The 24,267-nt window shown below is 55.7% G+C and overlaps 1 protein-coding gene across 11 annotated transcripts in view; it reads left to right on the top strand.

The window, feature by feature from the left end:
• The first annotated feature begins 10,280 nt into the window (after positions 1-10,280).
• The window catches only part of NTNG2 (netrin G2), a 68,790-nt gene continuing 54,803 nt past the window's right edge, over positions 10,281-24,267 (top strand). For all 11 annotated transcript variants that reach the window (XR_005364881.1, XR_005364880.1, XR_005364879.1 and 8 more), the window contains exons 1-3: positions 10,281-10,378; positions 14,004-14,132; positions 14,369-15,065. Coding sequence is in view for 6 of the 11 variants with exons in the window: in XM_038548951.1 (XP_038404879.1) it covers positions 14,853-15,065 (213 nt within the window). In the remaining 5 variants the exon portion in view is untranslated. The remainder of the gene's footprint in view (positions 10,379-14,003; positions 14,133-14,368; positions 15,066-24,267) is intronic.

Below are 24,267 nucleotides of genomic sequence, written 5' to 3'. Positions count from 1 at the left end.
GAAGCTGGTCTGTATCTCCAGCCCCAGCACAGAGCTCAGCACCCAGTAGGAACTCAATCAACAACTGTGAAGTGGGTGGACAGATGGATGGATAAACAGATTGACCCTAAAATCTCCCAGCAACATCACTGCTATTTCCTCTCCCTCCGAATCATCTATGTAATTGCTCATAGTATGTCCTCAGTAAACGCAGGTTGCTGAGGTCAGGTTTCACATCTTCCTCAAGGAGCAGCGTTTCCCAAGTACCTGTTTGCGTCGGGTACAATTCTGGGCTGTCCACACGGTGGATGGAGACTCATCCCCACCCTCTAGATCGGGGAGACAAGGTGAGGCCTACTATGCTACTATGTGTAGCTCCCAGACATCACAAATCCATCACCAGAGAGCCAGACTCCTTAATCTCAGCCCTGTGTCTTGATAAGCTGGGGTCCCACTCAACACAGCCCTCTGGGTCATTCAGCAAGCTGGGGCCCTGAGGGGTGCCTGGGGATGGGGTCTTCCGGAAGCCACCCATGGGGACTCTGTGGGACAGCAGAAGACCGCACGACTGACCTCTGGGCTCTGGTGGGGGTAGTGTGTGTTTGTGTGTGTGTGTGCAACCAGCAGGGATCATTAGAATAGTTCCCAACCTGCAGGCCCCCAGTGCTGACCAGTGAAAGCAGGTGCCAGGTGAGTGCAGGGGTGAGGCCTGGAGGCCCTGCTGCTGGGCCAGGCACTAGCCTGGGTAGCTGCTGGGCCCTGAGGGTTGCCAGGGAGTGGGTGTTGCAGGGGCTCTGGGCAGTACCTCCACCAACCAGGGAATGCATGAAGCATTTCATCAAATGGGAGAAACGATCCTTGAAAAGAGCAGGGGAAGGGCAGTGGCCCTGCCTGTGGACACCTCAGGCTACGAGGCTTTTTCTGGAAGCAGCCCTGTCACATTTGGCTAAGGAGTTGCAGTCTCGCTCTTGGGTGCCTGAGACCCCGAAGGCACATAGTGGTTGCTCAGGATGTGTCGGACCTCAGGCCTGTGGCTCTGTGTCCCCCACCCTGCCCTGAGGCCACAGCACTCACAGCTCGCCTGGAGCTCGCATGGGTCTCACCTGTGCTCTGTGTGTGGCGTGTAAATGCCGGGCTCCTGGCAAGCGTGTTCTAGACACAGTTGCTGCTCTCCTTGGGGAGTTGTCATTCTGTTGATCGTTTGGGGAGACACTTGTACTGGGTGATCACAGACTGTGGCATTGGTACGGGACCTGCCAGGCCAGCGGTTCATCAGAAAATGCTGGCACTGGAAGGACCCCCTCGCTTGCAACCATGAGGGTCCTGAGGCCCAGTGAGGGAGTGCAAGACTCAGCCAGTGTCCCAAAGCTCACAGGGGACATACTTGGGGCGAGGAGCTCCAAGGCAGGGAGGTGGGGGGTCAAGGGCACTGGCTCTGGGGTCAGGAGGGTCTGGGGCTGAGTCCTGGTGTAGGACGCGGAGCAAGCTGTGTCACTCACTCTCTGAGCCTCAGTACTTCCCTTGGGGTCTGGCACGCAGTCTGTTGTCAGTTGATCAAGATTTCTTTAGACAAACCCCAGGAGTCTCTCCAGAACTCTGCTGTCCAAAGCAGCTGCAGCCACACAGTAAGGGCTGACAGGTGAGCATGGGGGATCTGGGGATCTCAGGGAGGCAGAGTTTGGAAGAGAAAGGGTCTCTTCCCAGCCTCAGGGTGGTTGGTGATTTGATCTGGCCTCCTGGGGAACAGTTCATTTTCATAGGGGAGGACAGGGCACCATTCCCTAGGGGACCCAAAATGACACTCCCTGGGGCTTCTGAGATCCCCTGGTTTGGGTGATCACACTGGGGGTGGTCTTTGCAGCCCTCTGAGCACCCCAAAGCTGTCAGTTAATTATTTAATTGTTAAATCCCCACAAAGAGCCTGAGAGGTAGGTGCTGTTATGTCTCCATTGCACGGATGGAAAAATTAGGTGCAGAGAGGTGCCCAAGGAAACAGGCAACATGTGGGGATTCTAAACCCAGGCTGTCAGGCTTGGGTGGGGGGCTGCTCGTAAACGCCAGAGGCCAGAGGCCCTCACACAGGGTCTGAAGACTGTGTCTGGTGGTGGTGGGGCATTACCACTTGCTCGGCGACCACCCCACAGGTGGGTGGCTCAGGACGCTAGGGGCCCCCACAGCAATGTCCGAAGCAGTGAAAGTAGCTGGGAGGGGTGTTTAGAGCAGTGCAGAGGGGTCCCTGATGTGGTGCTAGGCAGGGCCTGGAGAGGGGTGAGTCATGACGAGCCATATAGCTGCAGGTGCTAGAAAATTTGGATTCAGAAATTAGCAGAGTCAGGATATGAGGAAATTGGATTCAGAGCTTATGTTTTTCCAGATTAATACTACTACTACTACTACTACTACTACTACTAATAATAATAATAACTCCACTTCTGGGAGTCCTCCACAGGGTGGGATGCAAGAAGCCATGCCCTTCTGCCCATCAGATGTCATAAAAAGTAAAGCCCACAGTCAGGTGACCAGCCGGCTTGTCCTCCCCAGCCCTGGACACATCTGCTAGTAAGAAGGGGGAGCAGGGGTGGGACCAGAAGGTGGAAGAGTCTGGAGGACCCCGTGAAGACAAAGGCTAGTTAGGACCCCTCAGAGTAGGAGGAGCCCTACTGGGAGTGGAGGCGGCATGAGTTAAGTGTGGACATACTAGAGGTTACGGGCAACAGGCAGCAGTCAGCGGAGAGGGACAGTGTCACCTGCGAGCTGTCCCCGTCCATCAGGCCAACTGCCATTAAGTGAGACATGGAAGCCGGTTTCCAGGATCAGGGGTCAAGCTCCACGCGTGATGGGACCTGCAACTTCTTGGGAGCCCTTGTCTTGGGCTCCGGACCCCCCGAGCGGAAGAGCTTGACCAGAAATGAGGGGGAGCCAGGACTCTTCAGAAACACAGGGGTGGGCCCATCAGAGCAGAGCCACCTCGTGCCCTTTGGGCAGGACCCAGAGCAGGACCAAGCATGGAGGGAGCAGGAGTGGGGCTCCGAAGACTCGGTTTTTGTGGTTTTTATTTTTAAGATATTTATTTATTTATTTATTTAAGAGAGAGAGAAATCATGGGCAGGGGGAGAGGCAGAGGGAGAAGCAAGCTTCCTGCAGAGCAGGGAGCCCGATGCAGGCCTCCATCCCAGAACCTCGGGGTCATGACCTGAGCCGAAGGCAGACACTTCATGGACTGAGCCACCTGGGCGCCCAGGATTCAGTGTTTTGATGGCAGAGAAGTTTGTATGCCCAGTGGCCCTGCAGGTGACAACTTGATGACAAAACTGTTGCACGTTGAGTGTGGGCGATGAGGAAAGACAGAGTTGGAGGGAACGTCCTTGGGTTGATTTATTTCCCCGCACTGGAAGCCGTCTTCCAGAACTTCCAGCTGCCTTTGGTCGCAGGGGCTCTTGCTCTCGGGCGGCCCACACCCAGATGGTCTGACCAGGACGCAGCACATCAGCTTGGTGGCGACCTGAGCGGGGCTCTGGGGCCCAGGCCACTCCAGGATCCCTCGGCTCTCCGGGGAGCAGGAGGGAACCGGCCGAGGCAGCAAAGCAGGTACTTCTATAACTGGGTGATTTTGTGATCAGCACATGTCTGAGGGGGAAACCGCACCTGCTAGCTGTCCTGGAGGCTTTCTCAGTAAGAAAGAGAAAGGTTTTCCTCTAGGCGAGGAGTCCGGGGTGGGAGCAAGGAGCAGCTTCCTCCAACTACCACCACCTTTTCCGTTCAGATTGCCACTTTTATTCAACTCCTCTCTCCTGGCTGGTGTGCACCCCACCTTCAAACACCCCACGAGCAGCCTGCACACCTGGCGATCACGGGGAGGACCCAGGCGAGGGATCCCACCTTTGAGAGTGGGCATGGTTCCTTCCTCAGCCCCCCAGTTCTCGCACCCCCTGACCCTGAGAGCTGGGAGCAAGGTCCCCCACATCGGGAGAGGGATGGGTGGGGATGGGGGTGGCAGTTCAGCCTCCTGAGAGTGGATTTCGAACGGTGGTTTTCGCTAGAGGAGCTGCCCCGGCCTGGAGGAGGGCCAGGGCTGGTATCCCATACATTTCCCAGACTCACTGACCCCCGTGGTTCTCCTGACACAGAGCAGTCCCCTCTGCTGGGCCACTGGCTCCCTCGGGGCCCCGGACTTGCCTTCACCGAGGCACTCAGGGGAGGAGGGCTTGCCAGAGCCTACATTTAGGGAGCACTTACTACGACCAGAGTTAAAGATTCCTACGCGTGTCTCCAAGAATCCTCCCCAACAACCGTAGGGAGTAGGTGCTAGTATCATCCCCATCTGACAGATGACAAAACTGAGGCCAGAAGGGATGGGAGTCAAGGTCTGGGTTCCCACAGAGCCTGGGTATGATAGTTCTCCTAGCTCCTGGTTTGAACTTTCCTCCCTCCTATCCTCTGCTAGGATAGGAGTTAGGACTTGCCTCTGCTGTTGGCTTGGGTTTGTCTAGTGTTCTCTGGCAACGCTGCCAGGCTGGCACACTGTACACTGAGCCTTATACACACATATGTGCACGTACAGATGCATACACACGTGTGTGCGCATGCTCCTTCATACTTCCCCAGACTCCGCAGCCTCCCTAGCTTTACCTGACAGTATCTGGCACGCAGTAGGTGCTTAGTAAACCTTTGTGAGGTGCACAGGCAGCTTGGTTCTGGTGACATGAATAAACTGAAGGCGAGACCCAGTGGACTTGTCACCACTTGCACCCCCAGGGCCTAGTGGGGTGCCGGCATACAGTAGGTGCTCAACGGGTAACCCAAAGTCTCCTGCAGGGAGACGTCACCACCCAGCAAAGCTGGCAGGGCCAGGGTAGTTACCCGCCCCCACTGAGGGAGGGAGGCCGGTGCTCCTGGGTATCCTCCATCTCGAAGACCTGAAGGATCCCCAGAGAGTCTGGAACCCACAGGCGTGAGCAGCAGTTGGCTCTGCAGGCTGGAGACCTGCAATCAAAGGTGCTCAAGGCATCGACTGGGCTGAAATCCCGGCTTGTCTGCTGGTCCCCCAAGAACAGGGATGGGGGGTTTCACCCCTGCATCAGCCACCTCTCCCGAAGGAGCCAAGTAGCGGTGCTTGGAGGAACCAAGCTCTTCCTCCTGGGCCGGGGGTGTTCACTGGATCAGGAATGAGACATTCACACGTGGACCCCAGGATCCCAGCAGGGCTTCGAGGATGGCGGGGGGAGACCATACATCAGTGAGCCCAGCCGTGAGGCCTGAGCTCAAATACTGGCACGGCCCTAACCGAGTCACCCGGGGTAGGCTCCTCAACCTCCGTGTTCTCATCTGAACAGCAGAGAGGACAAGAGCGTCTTTCACAGGGTGGTAGGAAAGCAGTAAAGTAACGTGCTGTGCACCATGCCTGGTGTGGAATACCAGAGCCACCTTGTGTTAAGCACTTTCTAGAAGCCAAACAGGTCTCAAGCATTAGCCCATTAAATCCTTACACCAAGCCTAGGCACTGGGTACTGTTATTATGCCCATTCTCCAGAGCAGACAACTGAGGCTTGGTGAGGTGAGTCCATTACCCAAGGTCACACAACTAGGAAATGGCGAGCAGGAGTGCGAGCCCAGGCTGCTCATCTCTGAAGCCTTGAGTCCCAACCTTTATTATAGCACATGCCCATCTAAGACCTGGAATTAACCCTTGAAGCTGACTCATCCCATTTTACAGCAGATAAAAAACCTGAGGCCCAGAGAAGGAAAGAGAGTAGCCTGATCACGGAGCTGCTGCTGCAACAGGGCCTCCGACCCCCATAGTTACTGCGCACGTTTATCCAGCGCTTACTCTGCGCCAGGTATGAAGAGCTTTACGGGCATCGCTGCACATACATTTTCCAATAACCCTCGGCAGAGAAATGCTTTTGTCAATCCCATTTTTTGTTTGGGTAAACTGAGGCAGAGAGGGGTGGTAGCTTACTCAAGGTCACCCAGCCAATCAACAGGACAGGTAGGACTCGTACCCAGAGAGTCGAACTTTAGAGCCCTGGACCAGTACCGCTGTGTCCCTGCTTCCCTGCAGAGCCCGAGCCAGCCTTGCCCAGCAGCCTGGGTCCCGGGCAGACTTACCTGCCAGGGGAATGGGGTCTGCGGGACCCCCAGGGCACGGCCACCGCCAGGCAAGGCAGGGTGCAGCCGGAGCCCCCAGCTGCGAGAGCGTTGCCTCAGCTAAACTACCCAGAGAGATGGGCACAGACCCGGGGCTGGCAGGCCCGGCCTGCCTGAAGACCATTAGCCCCCTGCCTCCACGAAGAGAAGTTTATCCAACAAAATGCAGGCGAGCACAAGATCACGTTCTGCTTTATGTGTCTCTTGTTGTAGGCAGCGCACATCTTGGGAGATGTGTGGATGAAAGGCACCATATAAAATGCAATCAATTATGAATCACCATTACTGAATTAATCACATGTATGATTAATACAGTAATAATAATTAATGGGAGTATGGTCTGGAGATTAGAGCGGGGAACTGGCAGGGAGGAGCCGGGGTGCTTCTTGAAGGCTCTGCCATCGCCTGGAGGTGTCACCTTGGGGAAGGCCCCGGGCTTGGGTCTCGGTCTCTCCCGCTCTCTGTGTACCCCTGCCTTGGTTGTGGAAATAAGGGGCCTGGGGATGCCCTGAAACCCTGGACGGTCCTGGGCTAGTTCCCAGGATCTTACTACTCACAGCTGCATCGCAACTGCTCAAGGTCAGGGGGACAAATCAAAATCTGGGTCTGGCATAACAGAGACCAGAGCGCAGGAGGCAGAGGGTGAAAGCACGATGGAGGGGGGTGGGTGTCTTGAGCTTACACTTGACTTTAATCAGTGGTGCGAGCTCATTTTATCTGTCTGTCCTTTTGTCTGTCTGCAGCAGGTTTTGCCTTGTCTCAAAAACCCCAGAGGGCCTGGACCTCATCTGCTACCTCTCATTGCAAAACTACTAGATCATTCTTTTTTTTTTTTTTTTTGCGTGTGACTTTATAATTCCTATTATTCGTCTACCCCATCCATGCATATTTCCTCATTGCAAAGGAGTCAAGCAACACAGAAGGAATATGTATATAATAAAGCATGTCATCCCCCCATCTTTCCTGTTCATACTTTGGTATCTTTATTTTATATATATCCTTAAAAAAACATAGATGGAATAAAATTAAATGCATTGTTCTGCAGATGCTTTTTGGTAGTAGGTTTGACATACACAATTCAAATTAAAGCTGCCTAGTGGAGCCAAAACCCTGCCACTGGGGAGGATGGTTGGGCTGCTGGGGGTGGGGGGGGGGTGTTGTCAGCAAGGATTTTCATCTTATTGCATTTTATTTTGGTGGGGGGAGGGGAGAGTCATTAACACTTTCCTGCCCCTGGTGCTCAGCTTCATTTCATCACCAGGAAAAGGTCATTTGTCATAAGGTACCTTGATGAAGTTTTAAAATGAACATCCCTTGACCACCTGGTCCCTACACAGTCGGATCCTATTTGTTTCCCGTCTTTATAGTTCACTTGACAGGACCTGGGTCTTCTGGATGCTGCATCGGCTACTGTCGGGATCATCACAAAGGGACCCTTCCGGGGCAAATCCTCTCATTATGCAGATGGAGAAACTGAGGCTGACAGCTGGGAAGGCATGACCCCAGGCCACACATCTAGTTAGGGGCTGAGTGGAGAAAAATCCAGTATCCTGACTCAGGGCAGTGCTCTTTCTACCATCCCATCATTTCCAGGGTCTGGAAATGGGGAGACCGGAAGATAGTTTCCAGATGGGTCCCTGAAAAAGTCTATTGGCATCAGCTGGTTGGAGAGGCAGGAAGCACTGGGGAGGTGTTGTAAACATCGTTTCCAGTGGCCCAGAGCTTTGCATATGGGTCACATAAACCATCCGGGTAATAACAGGACGATGCACCCAGGGCCCCTCCACTGTGTTTAGACGAACCACAAATGAGAATCATCTTCCTCCACGTCTTGTTGGGTGTTCCTGACAGCATCCAGTGTCGGTGATGATGGAGGAGCAGGGCGTGGGGGTGACAGCAGGCTGAGGACCTACCCAGGTTATCACTCATGCTGCCTGCACAGAAGTCCCACACTGTGCCCTTCACTGCTGCCTGCAGGCCCAGTGCTTAAAAATCAAATTGCTGGGATCTGTTCACCTCTGACGAGGCTCCTCCTGCTAGATGCTTTGAGACCAGGGAGCAGGTAACCGGGGACTGGCATCTATTCGCTCTCCTAGACATCTTTTCATATGGAGCCCCTCTCCAGCGAGATGGGAGGATCTGAGAGCAAGTGTCGGAGGAGGCAATGGAAGGCCTTGTTTTGACCCCTTGGAAAAGGAAAGATTCACATGTCTCAAATGGGGAAACTGAGGCCTCAAAGCAAGCTGCACTGTGCCTCAAGTTAACCAGTGAGTCAGGCAGTGACAGAGTACCACCCGGGAAGCCAGAGAGCCCTGCCTCCCAGGCCAGAGTCCGCCTTAGCTGTGTGACCTTGGGCAATCTACTTATCATCTCTAAGCTTCATCTATAACTTGGGACTTTGCTAATAGGAGTTAAGTCATGGGTCTGTTGGGAAGAATCAGTGGCTGATACATATAAATCGGTTTGCATGAGGCCTGGCATAAAACAGGTGTTCAATAAATGTTAAATTATTGTTACTGTTATTATTATTAAAGCAGATGAGAGTCTCTAATTCTGTCTGGTTTTGTGACCACAGCTGAAACATTTGGCAGTACAGCCCTCTCCCAGTGAAAGGGGGAACCACCAGCAGGGAAGGGGTCAAGGTGGAGGTAAGAGGCGGTAAGAGGGGGGTGGGGCCCAGAGGTGCCACATCTCCTTCCTGTCCCTGACACCCTCTGTGACCTTGGACCAGTCCCTCTCCCTCTCTGTCCTCAGGCTCTTTGTTCTCGGTGCATCCAAATGGCAGGGCTGGCTGCCTGAGCCCTGCAGTGAGAACCCACCCTGGAGGAGGCCAGGAGCACCTGAAAACCACCCGTCCCCGCTGGAAGATGGAAGCAGCTCTCTGCACGGCCCTGGGAGACAGGGCGGCAGGAAGCTTCCCCAGCGTTCAAGAGCCGAGGGCGGCTGGCCCAGGGTGGCAAACTCCTTGGCCTCTGCCCGGGCCCCTGCAGGAGTCCTCCCCGCCCTCCTCCCATGCTTGCCAGGAGTGAGGGCCCTCCTGCCCCCCTACTCTGCACTCCCTCCGGAGCTGGCTTGGCTTCATCAAAAGCAGGGCCCATCAGGGTGGAGGCGGCGATGTGTCAGCTGGTATTCAGGCTCTGGTTGTGCGCTCAGATCGCTCCCCCTCCCCATCTCCCCAAATCCACCCACCCACCCTTTTACCCACTGCTTGGGGCCTTCTGGGTGGCAGCACTTCACAGAGGGAGTCAGAGCGGCAGCCTTGAGCCCTTGGCTGTTGGGGGTGGGTGGACTGACTCACTTGGCCCCCTCCCTGGTGCCGATGGGGCAGCCCCCACACCCCTGGGCGCTGGCACCCCGTCAGGCCCCGGGCTTTTGGAAAAGGAAGCTGCAGCCCCGCGGCGCCTGACCCGGGCCGCCTGAGGATGCGCTCTGCGCGCACCGACCCGCCGGCCCCCGAGCCCGGAGGAGATGCTTAGGCAGCGACCCCCCGGAGCAGGCTCGCTCCCGCGGCCGCCTGCTGGGGCCACCCTGGCCGCGGGCCCGCCGGGACGCCCCTGCTGGCGGCGCCCCTCCCCGGGCCGTGGCGCGTCCCCCGAGTCTCGCAGTATTTCCTTCCTGCACCTTTAAGAAGACCGGTGCTCCGTGGTGGGATGGTGTGTTAAAGCCACACAGAGGAAGTTACGCAGCCCGGATCAGACCGAGAGATAAAAGCCCCGATGGTGATCGTGAGAGATGGCAAGAGGATTTAGCCTCGGCATTAACTTGGAGCGGAGTGCAGGGGGGCGGTGAGGCGCCCGCCATCTGGCCCCGCGCCGCGCGGGGGGATGCCCCGGCGCCCCGACGAGCCTCCGCGAAGCCCACCCGGGCCGGGGGCCGCCCGCCGCCCGCGCGCCGGTCCTCTGCGAGCCGCCCCGGGGGCCCAAAAAGTTTGCACTTGTTAGAGGCGACCTTCCGCTCGGCCGGGGCGGGCGATGCGGGCGGCGCGGGCGGCCCCCTCCCCCGGCCCGCGTCTCCGGGACGGCTGCGGGCGGCCCCCCCGGCGGCCGGAGGGCTCCCCGGCCCGGGTCTGACGGCGGCGGCGGCGGGAGCGGCGGGAGCGGCGGGAGCGGCGGGAGCGGCGCGGCGACAGGCAGCGGCCCGCAGCCCTCCGGCCCGCGCCCCCACCCAGCGCCGGCCAGGGCGGGCGCAGCGCCCGCGGGCGGCGGTCCTCGGCCTCCCGGGTCTGCGCTCCGGGAGGCGGCTCCGAGCCGGGGTAAGGCGGGCGGGGAGGGCCGGGGGGGCGGGGGGGCCGGGCTTCGCCTGCCTGCTTCCATTTCTAAAGGGCTTCGGTGAGCACGCAGGCTTCCCCGGGCCCGGGAGCCCCTGGAAGCGGCCCAGCAGAGGCTCGGGTGCAAAAGTTATCTGGTGGCTGCTGCTACTAGCGGAGGACCGGAGTCGCCCGAGAGGGGTGTGTGAGTGTGCATTTGTGGCAGCATCTTAAAGGAAAAGCTTGTCTTTCCGGCTGGCTTTTTCCTCCCAGGGTCTTTTTCCATCGTGTGTGTGTGAGACAGAGAGAGCGTGTGTGCGCGCGCGCGCGTGTGTTGGGGATAGATGTTGCAAGAATGTGTGCATGTGTTTGTGGAAAGGAAATTAACCCTTCTCTCGCGCCACTCCTCCGCCGCGATCTGATCGCCACCGGCGGCGGCACCCCCCTCCGTCTTCCCCGCACCCCCTCCCGTCTCCCCGAGAGCTGGGCTGTGTGAGTCGCACAGAGAAACTCTTGGCCAGCCGGGCTGGAAACTTCTTTCCGTGCGGTGGAGGGGTGGGCTGGTGGGGGAGGGGGTGAGCGGGCAGCGGCCTGGGGGCGGCCCGGGAGGCGCGCAGCGGGGAGCAGAGCCGCGGGGAGGCGGGAAGAGCACCGCGGGCTCGCGGGGGTCCGCCCGCTCCGAGTAAGTTGCCGGCCCGGGCGGGGGGCGGCGGAGGCCCGGGCGCTGGGGGGAGCGGCGCCGGGGAAAAAGGAGGCAACTAATTCCCGGGCGCTTTGCTCGGTGTCTGCTAATTGAGGGAGGCGGCGCCGAGTCGGGGGGCACCCTCGGTGCCGGCGGGGCCTTGATCCAAGGCGTGGGTAATTGCTGCCGGGGCTTGCACTCAACTTGGGGAAGACAAAACGCAGCTGCGGGACTTGGGGGTGGGGGGCACGCCCCTGTGCGATGCACGCCCCCCACTCCGTGCAGCCCACCCGGAGCTCGGACTCTGCCCCGACTCCTCGGGCCGCCGGGACCGACCCCAAACCCCCGCCTAGCGGAAGCCTCCTTCTCGCTCCCGGCTCCCCAGCCCTCAACTTTCCGGGGCTCCCCGGGCGCCGAGATGCCCCCGTTCCAGGGCTGGGGGGCACCCGGGCTGGGCCGTGGCTACCAGGATGCGAGCCGAGCCAGCGGCGCTCGGGGCACTCCCCCACCTCTGGACCTGGCCCGGGAAGGTGACTCGGGCGCGGCGGGCTCCTTTCCTTCCCAGCCCTTGGGCACCACCCCCTTGAAGGCAGATTTCCCTCGGCCCGCAGCCCCCGCTGGGGAGGGAGAGAGGGAACCTCGGGGTGGGCAGCCCCCGGGACCCCCCCTCCGAGCCCTTCAGGGACCCTGCGCCCACAGCGCCAAGTTTCCCAGGAGGTGGGGGCGCAGCCGGCAACTCCGAGAGGACCTGCTCGGAGCCCAGGGAGCTCGCAGAGGCGCTAATTCAATCAGACAGAGAAATCGGAGTTCAGAAATCCTGGTAAAATCTAATTTTCAGGTTTTAATACCCTGGCTATCAGCCCCCCTCGGTTCCTGAGGACTCTTAAAAGAAATAAAGCGCATTGATTCTATTTGTTTCTGGGAGCTGCAGTTTCTTAATAATATCAGGTGAAGATTTATTTTCCAAGGAGAAAATGATCCACCGGGATACAACCTCTTACTCTGAAATTTCCTCTGCTGGCTTCTCACTCCCTGCTTTCCGCCTCGTTATTCCGCCGACTCTTGCTTCTCTCCCTCCTCCCTCCTTGTTTTTTTTTTCCCCCTTTTTGGCAAAAGCCGACTGTAATATTCGCTTGCTGAGCTCACAATTCTCCCTATAATACCAGCAATGCCCGGTTGATGGACTAGTTGTAAACACGTTTGTTACCCCGCCCCCAGCAGATTTGGTTGTTGTTGGCTCCATCAGCCCCCATCACCACCCCATTTTCCAGGGAATGCACAGCATTTGAGCCAAAAGAACTGCAAAGCAATTAATAGAATTTCAAGTTGCTCCGCCCTTTGCTCTCCGTGGCCTCCCGGCCTCCGGGCCTCGCTGCCTCCCCGGGCCGGTCTGGCGGCGCACAGTGGAAGCCCTGAGCAGCCGCCGGTGCTGCAGATGAAGGCAGCCCGCAGCCGCGCCCCGGTGCCGCTGCCTGTCAGGAGCTCCCTACCTGTTACTGAACAGTTAGGAGTCCGCGGCTGGAAGAAATAATTAGGGACGTGCTGTTTTCTGGGCAGCAAAGCTTGGGTAGAGGCATCCAAACCTTTGCCGGCCGCGCTATTTTATTTTTACTACATTTTCTCAGGTTGTAAAAATAGTCGCCAGGCGGGTTCTTTCTGAGAGTTTCTAGCAAGGAGCGCATTCAAGGCCAAGCAGGTTCTATAACAGGTTTCTCTTTAAACGGCCAGAGGTGAGCAGTGAAAATGTGGTCCCCCCCCACTAGGCTCCTCATTCATCTCCATCAAGAGCCCTTCAGCCAAGAGAGAGGGGCAGGGGCCTCCCTAATGCAGATTTATGATTCCCCCAACCAGGAGCGTGGGGCACTGGCTGGGGGCTTCTGCAGGGAGCCCAGGTGAGCGGCCAGCTCCCTCTGGACAATGTCCACCTTCCCGGTTTGTCATTTTTGGCAGCAGTGTGTTTGTGTCTGGGTGGAGAACGGGGTTTCATGGAAAAGGGATTAACTCTTCAGGGACTCTTCCATGTAGAGTGGCTCTAAGAGGGTGTCAGGTGAGAATCACGCCGAGGAGGTCAGCACCAATGCCGTAGCAGTTTGGGGATTGAGAGGCACTAATCATAGGTATAATAATCAGAATAATTAATAACGCAGGTGCTTCTGCTGTGACTCATTGCATAACCTTTGCCCTATTGACTAGTATTTTTGGCCAGGATCCCACACTGACTGGACTCAAATTCTCCTGGTGATGTATCAAGTGCCTGGGAACACACCACATTACTGGAGTGATGTTTTCTGCAATGTAACATTTGTCTTAGTTATAGCTCTCTGGGCTCTTAAATGATTATCAGTTGCTTAAAATAGTAAAGCAATAATCATAATAGTGACTCGTTTATAGACACACCCTCTGAGGATTATTGCAGAATTTTGGCCTCGATCGGAAAATCTAACATGACAAACCATAGTCACTTCTGTGGAAGTCTTCAATATCTCTAGTTTCTTAGTGTTGAAAATTAAGTTCATCGCTGCAGAATTTGGAGGGGGATTTATCGGCACCTGGTTCTTACTGGTTGGCCCACACGTGGACCATGCTTTACCTGTACCTGTACGTCCAGACTCATCTGCACCCATGGTGACAGCTCTGACATTTTGACTTGTTGGTCACAGTATTTTAAAGCGACCACTCAATCTTGACTCTTGAGCATGTTTTGCAGTCAGTGACCCCCAAACAGGGGGCTCTTCTGCGGACCAACACCCCCGTAAATGAGGGAAAAAGCGAATCACCTTTGAAATAATGTGTCCAATCTCCAAATGTGCAACTCTGATATTAATAAAAATAACCCAGTTTTCTCGGGAGACCTTGCTAATGCAGCCTCATTTTTTGCACATTTTGCCAGAGAGCTTTTGTTCTTATACATCTTTATCGCCCCCCCTTTCTCTTTTTAATTTGTTGCAGGTGTTGTTGCTAATGAGCTCTCTCCTCCCCTCTTACAATGAAAGACGAGCCAGCCCCCGGGTACCTGGATGGATTGAGAGCTGAAGTGTCAGAAACTTCATAATAAGTTGCCGATGGCTACCAGCCAAGGTCAGCTGGCCCCCATTAGGGCCTGTCCCCACAAAGCAGAGTCAAATAAGCTTCTCCCCAGTTAAAACCTCAGTCGCTTTTTTATGTTGCAGTCCAGCCACACAATTGTGTCACTTTAAGCCCATATGAAAAGAAATCTCTTTTATTGGTCTGAGATGCCAGTCCAGTCCCATAGAGGGAACATGTTTCCAGCTAACACGTACACCTCCTGATTTTATTTTATCTTTACAACACAGGCTGGAGGGTTGTTTTGCAGTTGTGTTGAGCACATCACCCATTAAGGGCCCTTTAAAGACCGGGATTGATTGGAAGGACGAAAATTAAAAGCAATCTGATCCGGCCTCATGCCAGATCCCTGAGGATTTGCTCCCTATCCCATTTCCATCCACTGTCACAATTTGAGAGCCTGCCTGATTTGATCAGATTCACCTCTGGGAGAGGTTAATGCCAAGGTTAGGAGGACACGAAAAAGTTATGGGCAACTTTTTGATCTGCCCATCAGCAGTCTGAGAAACGCTGGCTCTGAGTTTTCCGAATCGGCCTTTGGGAAGAAACAAGTTCCTCGCTCCTTGCAACCTGGCACTGCTCGAGGCCCTGGGACATCCAGCCACCGTTGCCTGGTACATGTGGCACTTCCATGCTGAGGCCCAGAGTCCCGCCTGACCCAGCCGCTGCCTCTCCAGGGCCTCTCTGGGCCACGCCCCTTCCGACAGCGCAGCCATGCTGCACCTGCTGGCACTTTTCCTGCACTGCCTCCCGCTGGCCTCTGGGGACTACGACATCTGCAAATCCTGGGTGACCACAGATGAGGGCCCCACCTGGGAGTTCTACGCCTGCCAGCCCAAGGTGATGCGGCTGAAGGACTATGTCAAGGTGAAGGTGGAACCCTCAGGCATCACGTGCGGAGACCCCCCTGAGAGATTCTGCTCCCACGTAAGTCAGCCCGCTGCTGTTCCTTTTGCTCAGGCCAAGTGGGAGGGGGCCTGGGCCAGACCCTTGTGATGGGTGAGCAGAATGGGAGGACCAGGGGCAAGGTTGACTTTTCCATACCTTGGAGCGAGAGCAGATGGCTGTCCCACCTTGGAAAAGTGCCAAGGCAAAGGCCATCCCAGGCTCTGCGGTCCTGTGATGTCATTCTCTGGGGTGGGGACCTTCTTGGCCAGCTGACCACTAGATCGTTTTCTCTTGGGAAGACCATAGTAGTGATAGTGCCTGCGCCACTGGCCGTGCAGACAAGCCCCGCCTCCATTGTCAGAAACTCAGCATTCTGGGCGAGGGAGCAAGGTGCTACTTGCAATGTAACACTCTGTCCATCCCTTCTGCGGTGCCTCGTCCTGTCCCACCTGATCCAATCCAGCAGGCAGTTTTGCCAGGCCAGTTATGCCCTCACCGAGCCACAACTTTGCCGGGGAGAAGGTTTGATGGTTGTGCAAAGGGGATTCCTAAGGGTGGAAAGGAGACAGACCAGGATGGACGGTGTGGTTCTCATTTCAATTCCATCCCTTTGTGCGGTGGCTGCAGTCACTGGTCAAGTCAGGGGCACGGCAGACGGTCAGAGATTGTCACTTGAGCCCTTAATTAGAGAAGGATGAGGTCTTAGAGCAGGGATGACTTCAGTACTTCAGTACTCAGTGTTACCGACAACAACAGCTGTAATAATAGTAGGGACCATTCAAGTGACCTCGTGTGGGGGCCAAGACCTTGATGTGCAAGTCCTCCCGTCAGCTCAGCCAGGTTGATTCTACTGTATGAAGGGGGAGTTATAGGGTGTGGGCTCTGAACTGGTGGCATCTCCGGGCCTCTGTTCCTTCATCTGTAAATTGGGCATCATAGGAATAAGAGAGCTGAATCATATGTGTAAAATGCTCAAAATAGGGCCTGGCACACAGCAGGTGCCCATAGATGTTAGCTGTTGTCATTCTTGTACATATGGAGAAACTGAGGACCAAAGTCGCACACCAGGAAGTGGTGAGGCTGCGATTCAAGGGTCTGGCTCCAAAGCCACTGAGCTAAACTGGCTGCTGAAAGGGGCCTTCCTGCTGGGCAGTGCCTTGGACCCCCACACACACCCTCTGTCCCCATCCCCATGCTTGGCAAGAGACTGGGCCGGGCTGCCAGGCTGCAGGAGCTGATGGGAGCAGCTCATCGTCACCTGTGGGGTGGTTGCTGCCTCCACGTGTTCTTGAGAGGGCCTCTGGGCCTCTGGGCTTCCACCTGGACTGAGCAGGTGCCCCGCTGGGCTCCTAAGGACACCTCCATCCCACGGGGAGCTGCACTCCTATCACAGAGCAGTCAGCCTGGGAAGATAAGCTTCCTGCTTGGACAGCCAGCAGCCAGATGTGAGGCTGTCACTGTGGATGGTGGCTGGGCCAAAAGAGCCAGCTGGGGATGGAGGGCGGGGAGAAGGCAGCACAGGGCTGGGAGTGGGGACAGGGGGCGGGAGCACCAGATAGATCATGGGGATCACTGCACTGGGGATTCCAGGACTTCACTGGCTCAGGGATGAGCAAGGAGGTCAGCTCCTGAAGGTCAGGGGGAAGCCAGGTTGGGGGCAGGGAGCCTAGTTCTGAGCCTGTACGTTAGGCTGGCAACCCGGCCCAGCTCATGCAAAGACTTCTCCACACACACCCTGAACAGAGTCAACCTCTGCCTCTCGTATTGGAGTCTTGACTGTATTTCTGCTCTGAAATATTAATCATTGCCTTAATGTACTAGGGGGAAGGGTGCGGGACAGGGCAGCTAAATCATATTTCATTGGACCCGTTTCTGGTCAAGGGCTTGAGGGGTGGAGATGACCATCAGATGCAAGTCTGAGGCCCTCTCCTGGCCAGAGCTGGCTCAGGATGTCCTCAGCTCTGGACCTCTGCCCTGCCTCCACCCCCACAGGGAGGACCCAGTGCAGCTGCCAGGGTGGGGTGCTCACCCCACCGCTGATCCTAAGGCTGTCCCACCTGAGCCCGGCAGGTGTCATTGAGCACTGGAGTCTGGGAGGAACTGACATCCCTTCCCTTCCCTCCTGGGAACACAGGAGACGAAGAGCGGTGTCTTCAGCATCTCCCCCATAGGTGTGTCCTCAGTGTCTCCACACCAGGAGACACACGGGCTGCCATCCCGCTCTGCCTTTGATTACAGTTGTGTGGCCAACAAGACTGGGGACTCTGCCTTGGCAGGTGGATGGGGGCTGGCTTCTGCAGGGATCGGGGAGGGGGTGTCATATCCAAATAGTCAGGCCCCGTGCCACCTCCCCTGAGCAGGTCCTGTGTGTGTCTCATGTAATCATCTCTAGGATGCCCGGAGGTGGGTGCTGTTCTAATCCTGTTTTAGGGATTAGAAGGGGTTGCCTAAATCCTGCCAAGGTTACTCAGTTTAAGAGGCTGGCTGGCAACTTGTCTGCAGCCAGGGCCTGTGCTTACCCACTAGGTGTCTCGGCCTCCCCTCTCTGAGCTTCAGTTTTGTTCCCTGTAAAGTAGAGGTGATACTGTTCACACGTCACAGTGCTAGCAAGAGGGAGCAACCTGGCCGGTGCCAGGCCTGGGCTCCGTGCTGGCACGCAGTAGGCACTCGATGTGCAGTAGGTGCGGTGCATTTATTAGTTGTTAGGATACCCTCGGCAGTGTCCCTGGCTTTGCTTCTTTGCCTCTGTCCAGCCTCGAGATGGCCACACCCTGAATTCCTGGGCTCCGGGCAGCAGGCCTATGCGGGGTGGTTGGGGAGCTCGAGTTCCCGCATGTGTGGCTGGTGCTGTGCACCACCAGGGGGCGCCCTAATGGCAGCCGGCCCCCCGCTGCCCAGCTACCCTGGCTAGTGCCCAGGGGGTCGCTGCGGCCACCTAGCCAACTGGAATGTGAGCCCTGGAGCACCCCCGGGGGTGCAGGAGGGGCTGAAACGTAGCCGCCCTTCCTGGGGTTCAGGATGCAGACCCTCCCTCCTGCCAGGCTCGCCGTCCTTCTGCAAGGCCACCTGAGAGCTGAATTGTAAATTCCAGCCTGGTGAGGAAGGGGCGGGGGAAGAAGACCAAGATAAATGAATAAATAAAAGCGTATTGGCTCTAAATGCACAATGAGAATTAATAGGGATGAGCTCTCAACCAAGGATCCTAGGGCAAGGGCAAAATTTCAATGAGGACTACAGGAGAGGAGGGCAGCCCCAGGCCCCCCACTCCAGGCCCAGCCAGACAGGGCCAGGCTGGCCACACTGCAGGGCCCGGGGGGCGGGGGAGGGATACCCACAGAGGCTTCTCGACCCCTGGGCAGTTGGGTGTAGGAGGCAGCCCCCCAGTGCTCCCAAACACTCTCCCGTGTCTCTGCAGACAAAAGCTAACCCCGCGTCTCAGGAGAGAGAAGGTGAGATGACAGGGAAGAGAGAGGGGGTGAGGCTCTGGCCACAGACCAGGCAGGTGGTGTTTCAAGCGATCCTACAGGCACCCACTCGTTACCTAAAGTATAGTCCTTGGACTCACCTTGTTAAAAATGCAGAATCCTCGGCCCTGCCCTAGACCTGCTGCGCCAGAAACTGCATTTTAACGAGAAATCCAGGCGATTTGGATGCATGCGGGATATGGTCTGAGAAACCGCTGCTCTCCATAATTGCTTGGTGGGGGGTGCCACCCGTGGCTGACGTTCCCCGGGGATCTTTGCGGGTTAAGTAGGGAGTCCCTGTTGAAGGAGAGGGTGAGGTGCAGGAGGCATGGGGGGCGGGGGTCAGGAGGGGGGGTGGAGCCGGGGGCTGACATCCCTGAAACCCTCTGCAAGCTTCCAAACAGAGGCTGCAGGTATCCTGCCAGGGTGATCTGGGGCAAGGCATTTCGATTCTCTGAGCCTCAGCTTCCTCATCTGTACTGGGGGGTGATTACAGGGGTGACCCTGCCTTGCCCGCCCCACCAGCTTCCTGGGAGGAGATGCCTCTTTCAGAATATCTGGAAGTGCTTGAAGAGGGTGAGTTCTGCTAATCCAATCCATTAATCCAATTGATCCTCTTGATTTTGAAATAGATGAGAGAGAAACTTTGTATCCAAGGAGACTTTCCATGCAGAGGAGAGCCTTGGTCTTGGTCTTGACAGGGAAGCCAGGAAAAGGCCATGAAGGTGTGTCTTGTAGCACACTTCTTCCTCTGCACCTGTTTTACCATCTCTGTGCCTCAGTTTACCCAGATGCAGAGCACATGGCCCTATCCCCCCAGCCGAGGGGACTGTTGGGCTGATTAAGGTAGATGGAAGGTGGATCCTCGGGTCCTTGAGCTCCCCCTCACCGTGACATTGAACTTGTATGTAGAACCAAGGTCATAGCCCTCCTGCCTCCTGCCAGACCTCAGTGTTCTCATAATGTTCCGGGGCAGCAGTGCCCAGCTGACTGGCCCACTGGCTCAGGCCTCCTCCCCCCATCCCCCTGCCACATTCCTGGCCCCCACGCCCATGGGGAGAGCATGACGTTACAGTGGCAGACGTTACAGACATACACTACTATCAAGGTATGGGGGACACAGAGCTGGTGGGGTGGGAGCCCCCAGGGGATGAAGGCGCCTCTCTCCCAGCTACCCCTGCTTGTTTCAGCCCGCCACACTTCTCACCTCTGCACCTTTGCCTGGGCTGCCTCCTCCATCCGCCACATCTTCCCTCGCTTCCTTCATTTCCAAAGCTTCCCCATTTACCTGGAAAACCCCAGCTCGGTTTTCAGGATTCAAGTTGGACCTCACCTCCTCCAGGAGGCTCTCCCTGATTCCCTAACCCAGGCGTCACATCCCTCTCATGGTGCTCACCAATGTCAGCTTAGTGGTTAAGGGCTCAGGTCCTAGGGGCAGAGAGATAGGGGTTGGAACCCTATGCTGTGCAACCTTTGGCATGAGGCTTAACCTCTCTGAGCCTTATTTCCTCGCCCTGCTGTTATGACTAGGACACGCAAACATGACTGTCATGTGCACAGCGCCTGGCATACAGTTGATGCTCGTTTATGTGGTTGTTATATTCGTGGTGTGTGCTTTGGCCTTGGACTGTGAGCTCCTCGGAAGTAGGGCTGTCTCATGTTTCCATCCCCAGCACCTCCCTCTTGGCTCAGTCAGTGCTAGGTAAGCAAGTGGAGGGCCAGTGTGATCCAGGAAGACTTCTCAGAGGAGGAGGGCTTAGAACCAAGTCTTACAGGAAGAACTAGGGTTTCTTTTTTTTCTTAAAGATTTATTTATTCGGGGGGGGGGGGTGCAGAGACACAGGCAGAGGGAGAAGCAGGCTCCATGCAGGGAGCCCGACATGCCTCCTGCCATGGGACTCAATCCTGGGTCTCCAGGATCACACCCTCGGGCTGCAGACGGTGCTAAACCGCTGCGCCACCGGGACTGCCCAGAACTAGGATTTCAACCGGGACAAAGGAAGCACCAAAAGCTCCTGCTTGTCTCCGTTAGAGGCCCCGGTTTGTGGGATCTGTGGATGACACCAGGAGGTCTGCATAGCTCTGTCCTTAAGTAGGAAGTGACTTTGGAACCTGATCTTCACCCAACCTTTAGTTAAAACCACTCATTCTGATGAAACACCCGAGGCTGGGCCCACCTTGGGACAGGAATGGTTCTGTGCATGACATCCTGTTGCACAGCAAAGTTTCCCTTCCTGGGGAGCAGACAAGTGACAGGCCAGGGGCAGCGCTGCAGTGCGGTCTGTGCCCACATGCCTCAGATCTTTGCCCCTTACTTTCCTTAAGGGGATGGCTTTGGGTCCAGACACCCCATGGAAGGTGGGCGCAGTACCTGGAGTGCAGTGGGGAAGAGAAAGGGCCTGGAGAGGACAGCTTTCCGAAGAGTGTTGGAAGTTCTAGAACTTTCCAGCTTACACGTCCCTGCCTTTCCCAGGCTCATCTTCCTCCTCTGTTGTTGCATTCCTCTGGCCTTGGTTTTTAATATATTTTCATTTTTCTCCGGTGTTGCCTGTATTATCACCAGCTGCCTCAAATCCCACGTGCAGGGGAGACGGGAAGGAAGGACCAGCAGGCTGCACCTGCTGTGGACAAGAACCTGGCATTTGGGAAGGGGCAAATGTGAGCTACGGTTATCCTGTCCCTCTGGGCAGTGGGACTTTGGATAAATCACCTGTGCTCCAAGGCTCAGTTTTGTCATCTGAACATTGGGATGACACCAGCCACAGGCTCGGAGGAAGGCTGACGAATGAGATGAGACAGGGCTCGGAGAGCCCTCCGCTGGGTGCCTGGCGCAGAATGAATGTTCCAAAAAAAGGGATTTTTCTTTTTCCATCCCAGAACTTAGCTGGAGAGACAAAAGGAGTGACAGTAGCATGTAGCAGACAGAAGACGATGCAGTCGACCAGGCGTGGAATGGGAGGTAGAGTCCGCGTGCGCTGTGGGAGTTCAGAGATGGGGGTCTGGGTCTGGGGTGAAGGGTCGGAGGGACTCGGAGGAGTGACAGCCAGCACAGAGGGAATGGCAGGTGCAAGGACAGGGGGCAGGGAGGGGTCCAGGGGACATGAGGGCGGAGCACATCGATGCCTGGGGGGGGACAAGCCATGCTGCCACCTCATCCCACTCACCCCCTGCCCTGTAAGCCTGTGGGGTGGGCTGTTTACCGGATCATCAGGCGGGTGACTGGAGAGCCCAGGGCCTCCCTAGGTCTCTTTAGTGGTGGAGCGGGGATTCAGCCTTCCTCTGTCTGGCTCCTGGCGCTGGGGGGAGGGGAGGAGGGCCAGGCTAGGCGTGTGGTGGGAGGGGACCGGTGGGGGGCTGGAGCCCGCAGGGCATGGAAGCCCTGACCCAGGGGCCGGAATAGAGCGTGGCAGCTCAAAGGAGCAGGGGCCCTCGCCACCCACCCGGGGACCGGGACCGACCGGGTCCAGGCTGCAAAGCTGTTCCCATCACTCGACCCCGGGGGCCTGGCTCCCCAGCCTCAGGCCTGGCCAGGGTCCATCTGGCCCGCGAGCGAGGCACCAAGTGCTGAGGAAACTAGGAAGTGGCAGAAACGGTTCTGTTCGGCTTTGGTTTGCAGGTTCTGGTTTGTTTTTTGTCAGCAGCAGATTTGCTTAAATATATGAGAATGTGTTTCTAATTCCCTGAGCACACACCACCTGCTGGGGGGGGGGGGGGGGGCGGGTGGAGCGCAGACCAAGCAACGGACGGGAGGAGCCTGGCATCCCAGGTTCTGGCCAAGTGTCCTTGCTGCTGGGGAACCAGGCGAAGCCCCTTGGCCTGTTCCCCCCCATTGTGCCAACACGGGGTTCGCCTAGATTCACCAGTGGTCCTGGAAGATGGCCAAGTAGATCCTGGCCGTTTGGGAAATCCAGTCTGGGGTTCAGCTTTGGTCACGAACAGACGAAATGGGGATCCCCGTGCTGATGGAGGGGTTCTGAATGCCGAGCACAGCACTAGACATTTTTTTCCCCAAGTTCAAACTCCCTTAAAAAAAAAAAGATGTATTTATTTATTCATGAGAGACACAGAGAGGCAGAGACACAGGCAGAGGGAGAAGCAGGCTCCCTGCAGGGACCCTGATGTGGGACTCAATCCCAGGACCCCAGGATCATGCCCTGAGCCGAAGGCAGACGCTCAACCATTGAGCCACCCAGGTGTCCCTCAAACTCCCTTATTACAGTATTCTCATAAAAGAAAATCAAAGGAAAATAAAGATGTGAATGCTAAAAATATAATGGTGCATCACATAATTTCCCTTTGGTTTTCTAAATTATTTTTTTTATTGAGATATAATTAATGTATAACACTGTACTGGTTTTAGGTGTACAGCATAGCAACTGGGTATATGCATAGGTTGCAAAATGGTCCCCACGATAAGCTGAGTTAACATCTATCACTACCAACAGTTAGAGGTTTTTTTCTTTTCCTTCTTTCTTCTAGTGAGGCCATTTTTAAAAGAATTTTTAAAAATTTTTAAAATTGAGGTGAAATTCACACCACATGAAATTAACCATTATGATTTTTTTTTTTTTTTTTTTTTTACTGCAGTAAAACATATAGAGCATCAAGTTTGCCTTTTTAACCATTTTTAAGGACACGGTTTCATAGCATGTAGTACACTCAAGATGTGGTGCGACCACCACTTCTGTGTACTTTTCTTTTTTTAAGATTTTATTTATTTATTCATGAGAGACACACAGAGAGAGAGACAGAGACACAGGCAGAGGGAGAAGCAGGCTCCACGCAGGGAGCCCGACGACGTGGGACTCTATTCCAGGTCTCCAGGATCATGCCCTGGGCTAAAGGCATCACTAAACCGCTGAGCCACCCGGGCTGCCCCACTTCTGTGTACTTTTGAGAAAGTTTTCATTACCCCAAAAGGAAATCCCGTTTCCATTAGCTGTCACTCTCCAAGCTCCCTCCTCCCAGCCCCTGGGACCCCTAATCAGCTTTTCTCTCTCTGTCGATCCTGGACTCTTCGTCTAAATGGAATCGTACAATACGTGACTTTTTGTGCCTGGCTTTTTTCCCTTAGTGCTATGCTTTCAAGGCTCATCACGTTGTGCCAGATGTCAGTACCTCATTCCGTTTTTAAGGCTGAATGATATTCCATTGACGGGCTAGACCACGTTTTATGCATTTGGGCGCCAGTTGATGAACATTTGGGTTGCTTTTACTCTGGCACTGTTATGAATGATGCTGCTGTGTACATTTGTGTCTAGTTTTTGTGTGGACATTGCTCTTGGGCATATCCCCAGGAGTGGACTTGCTGGGTCATTATGGTAAATCCATATTTAAGTTTTTGAGGAACCCCCAAATGGCTGTCCACAGCAGCTGTACCACTTTTCATTCCCGCCAGCAGGCCACGGGGTTCCCATTTCTCCACATCCTCGTCAGCACTGGGTATTTTCCCTTTTTTGTTTTTTATCATTATGGCCAACCTGGTGGACGTGTGAAGTGGCATCTCGTGTAGTTTTGATTTGCCTCCTTCTAGTGACTAATGACCCTGGGTGTCGTGTGCTTATTGACCATTCTTGTATCCTCTATGGAGAAATGTGTCTTCATGTCTTTTGCCCATTTTTTCATTAGGTTGTCCTTTTGTTGTTCATTCGTACACGTCCTTTATGTATGCTAGGTGCCAGATCCTTATCAGATACATGATTTGCAATATTTCCCTCTGCTCTCCGCATAGGCTTTCCACTCTCTTTGTGTCCTTTAATGCACAACATTTTTTTTTT

The sequence above is a fragment of the Canis lupus genome, chromosome 9 (assembly GCF_011100685.1).
Source record: "Canis lupus familiaris isolate Mischka breed German Shepherd chromosome 9, alternate assembly UU_Cfam_GSD_1.0, whole genome shotgun sequence".
In the NCBI taxonomy this organism is placed as follows: domain Eukaryota; kingdom Metazoa; phylum Chordata; class Mammalia; order Carnivora; family Canidae; genus Canis; species Canis lupus.
Note: the sequence above shows the minus strand (reverse complement) of the source record. Positions and strands in the feature narration are given on the sequence as shown.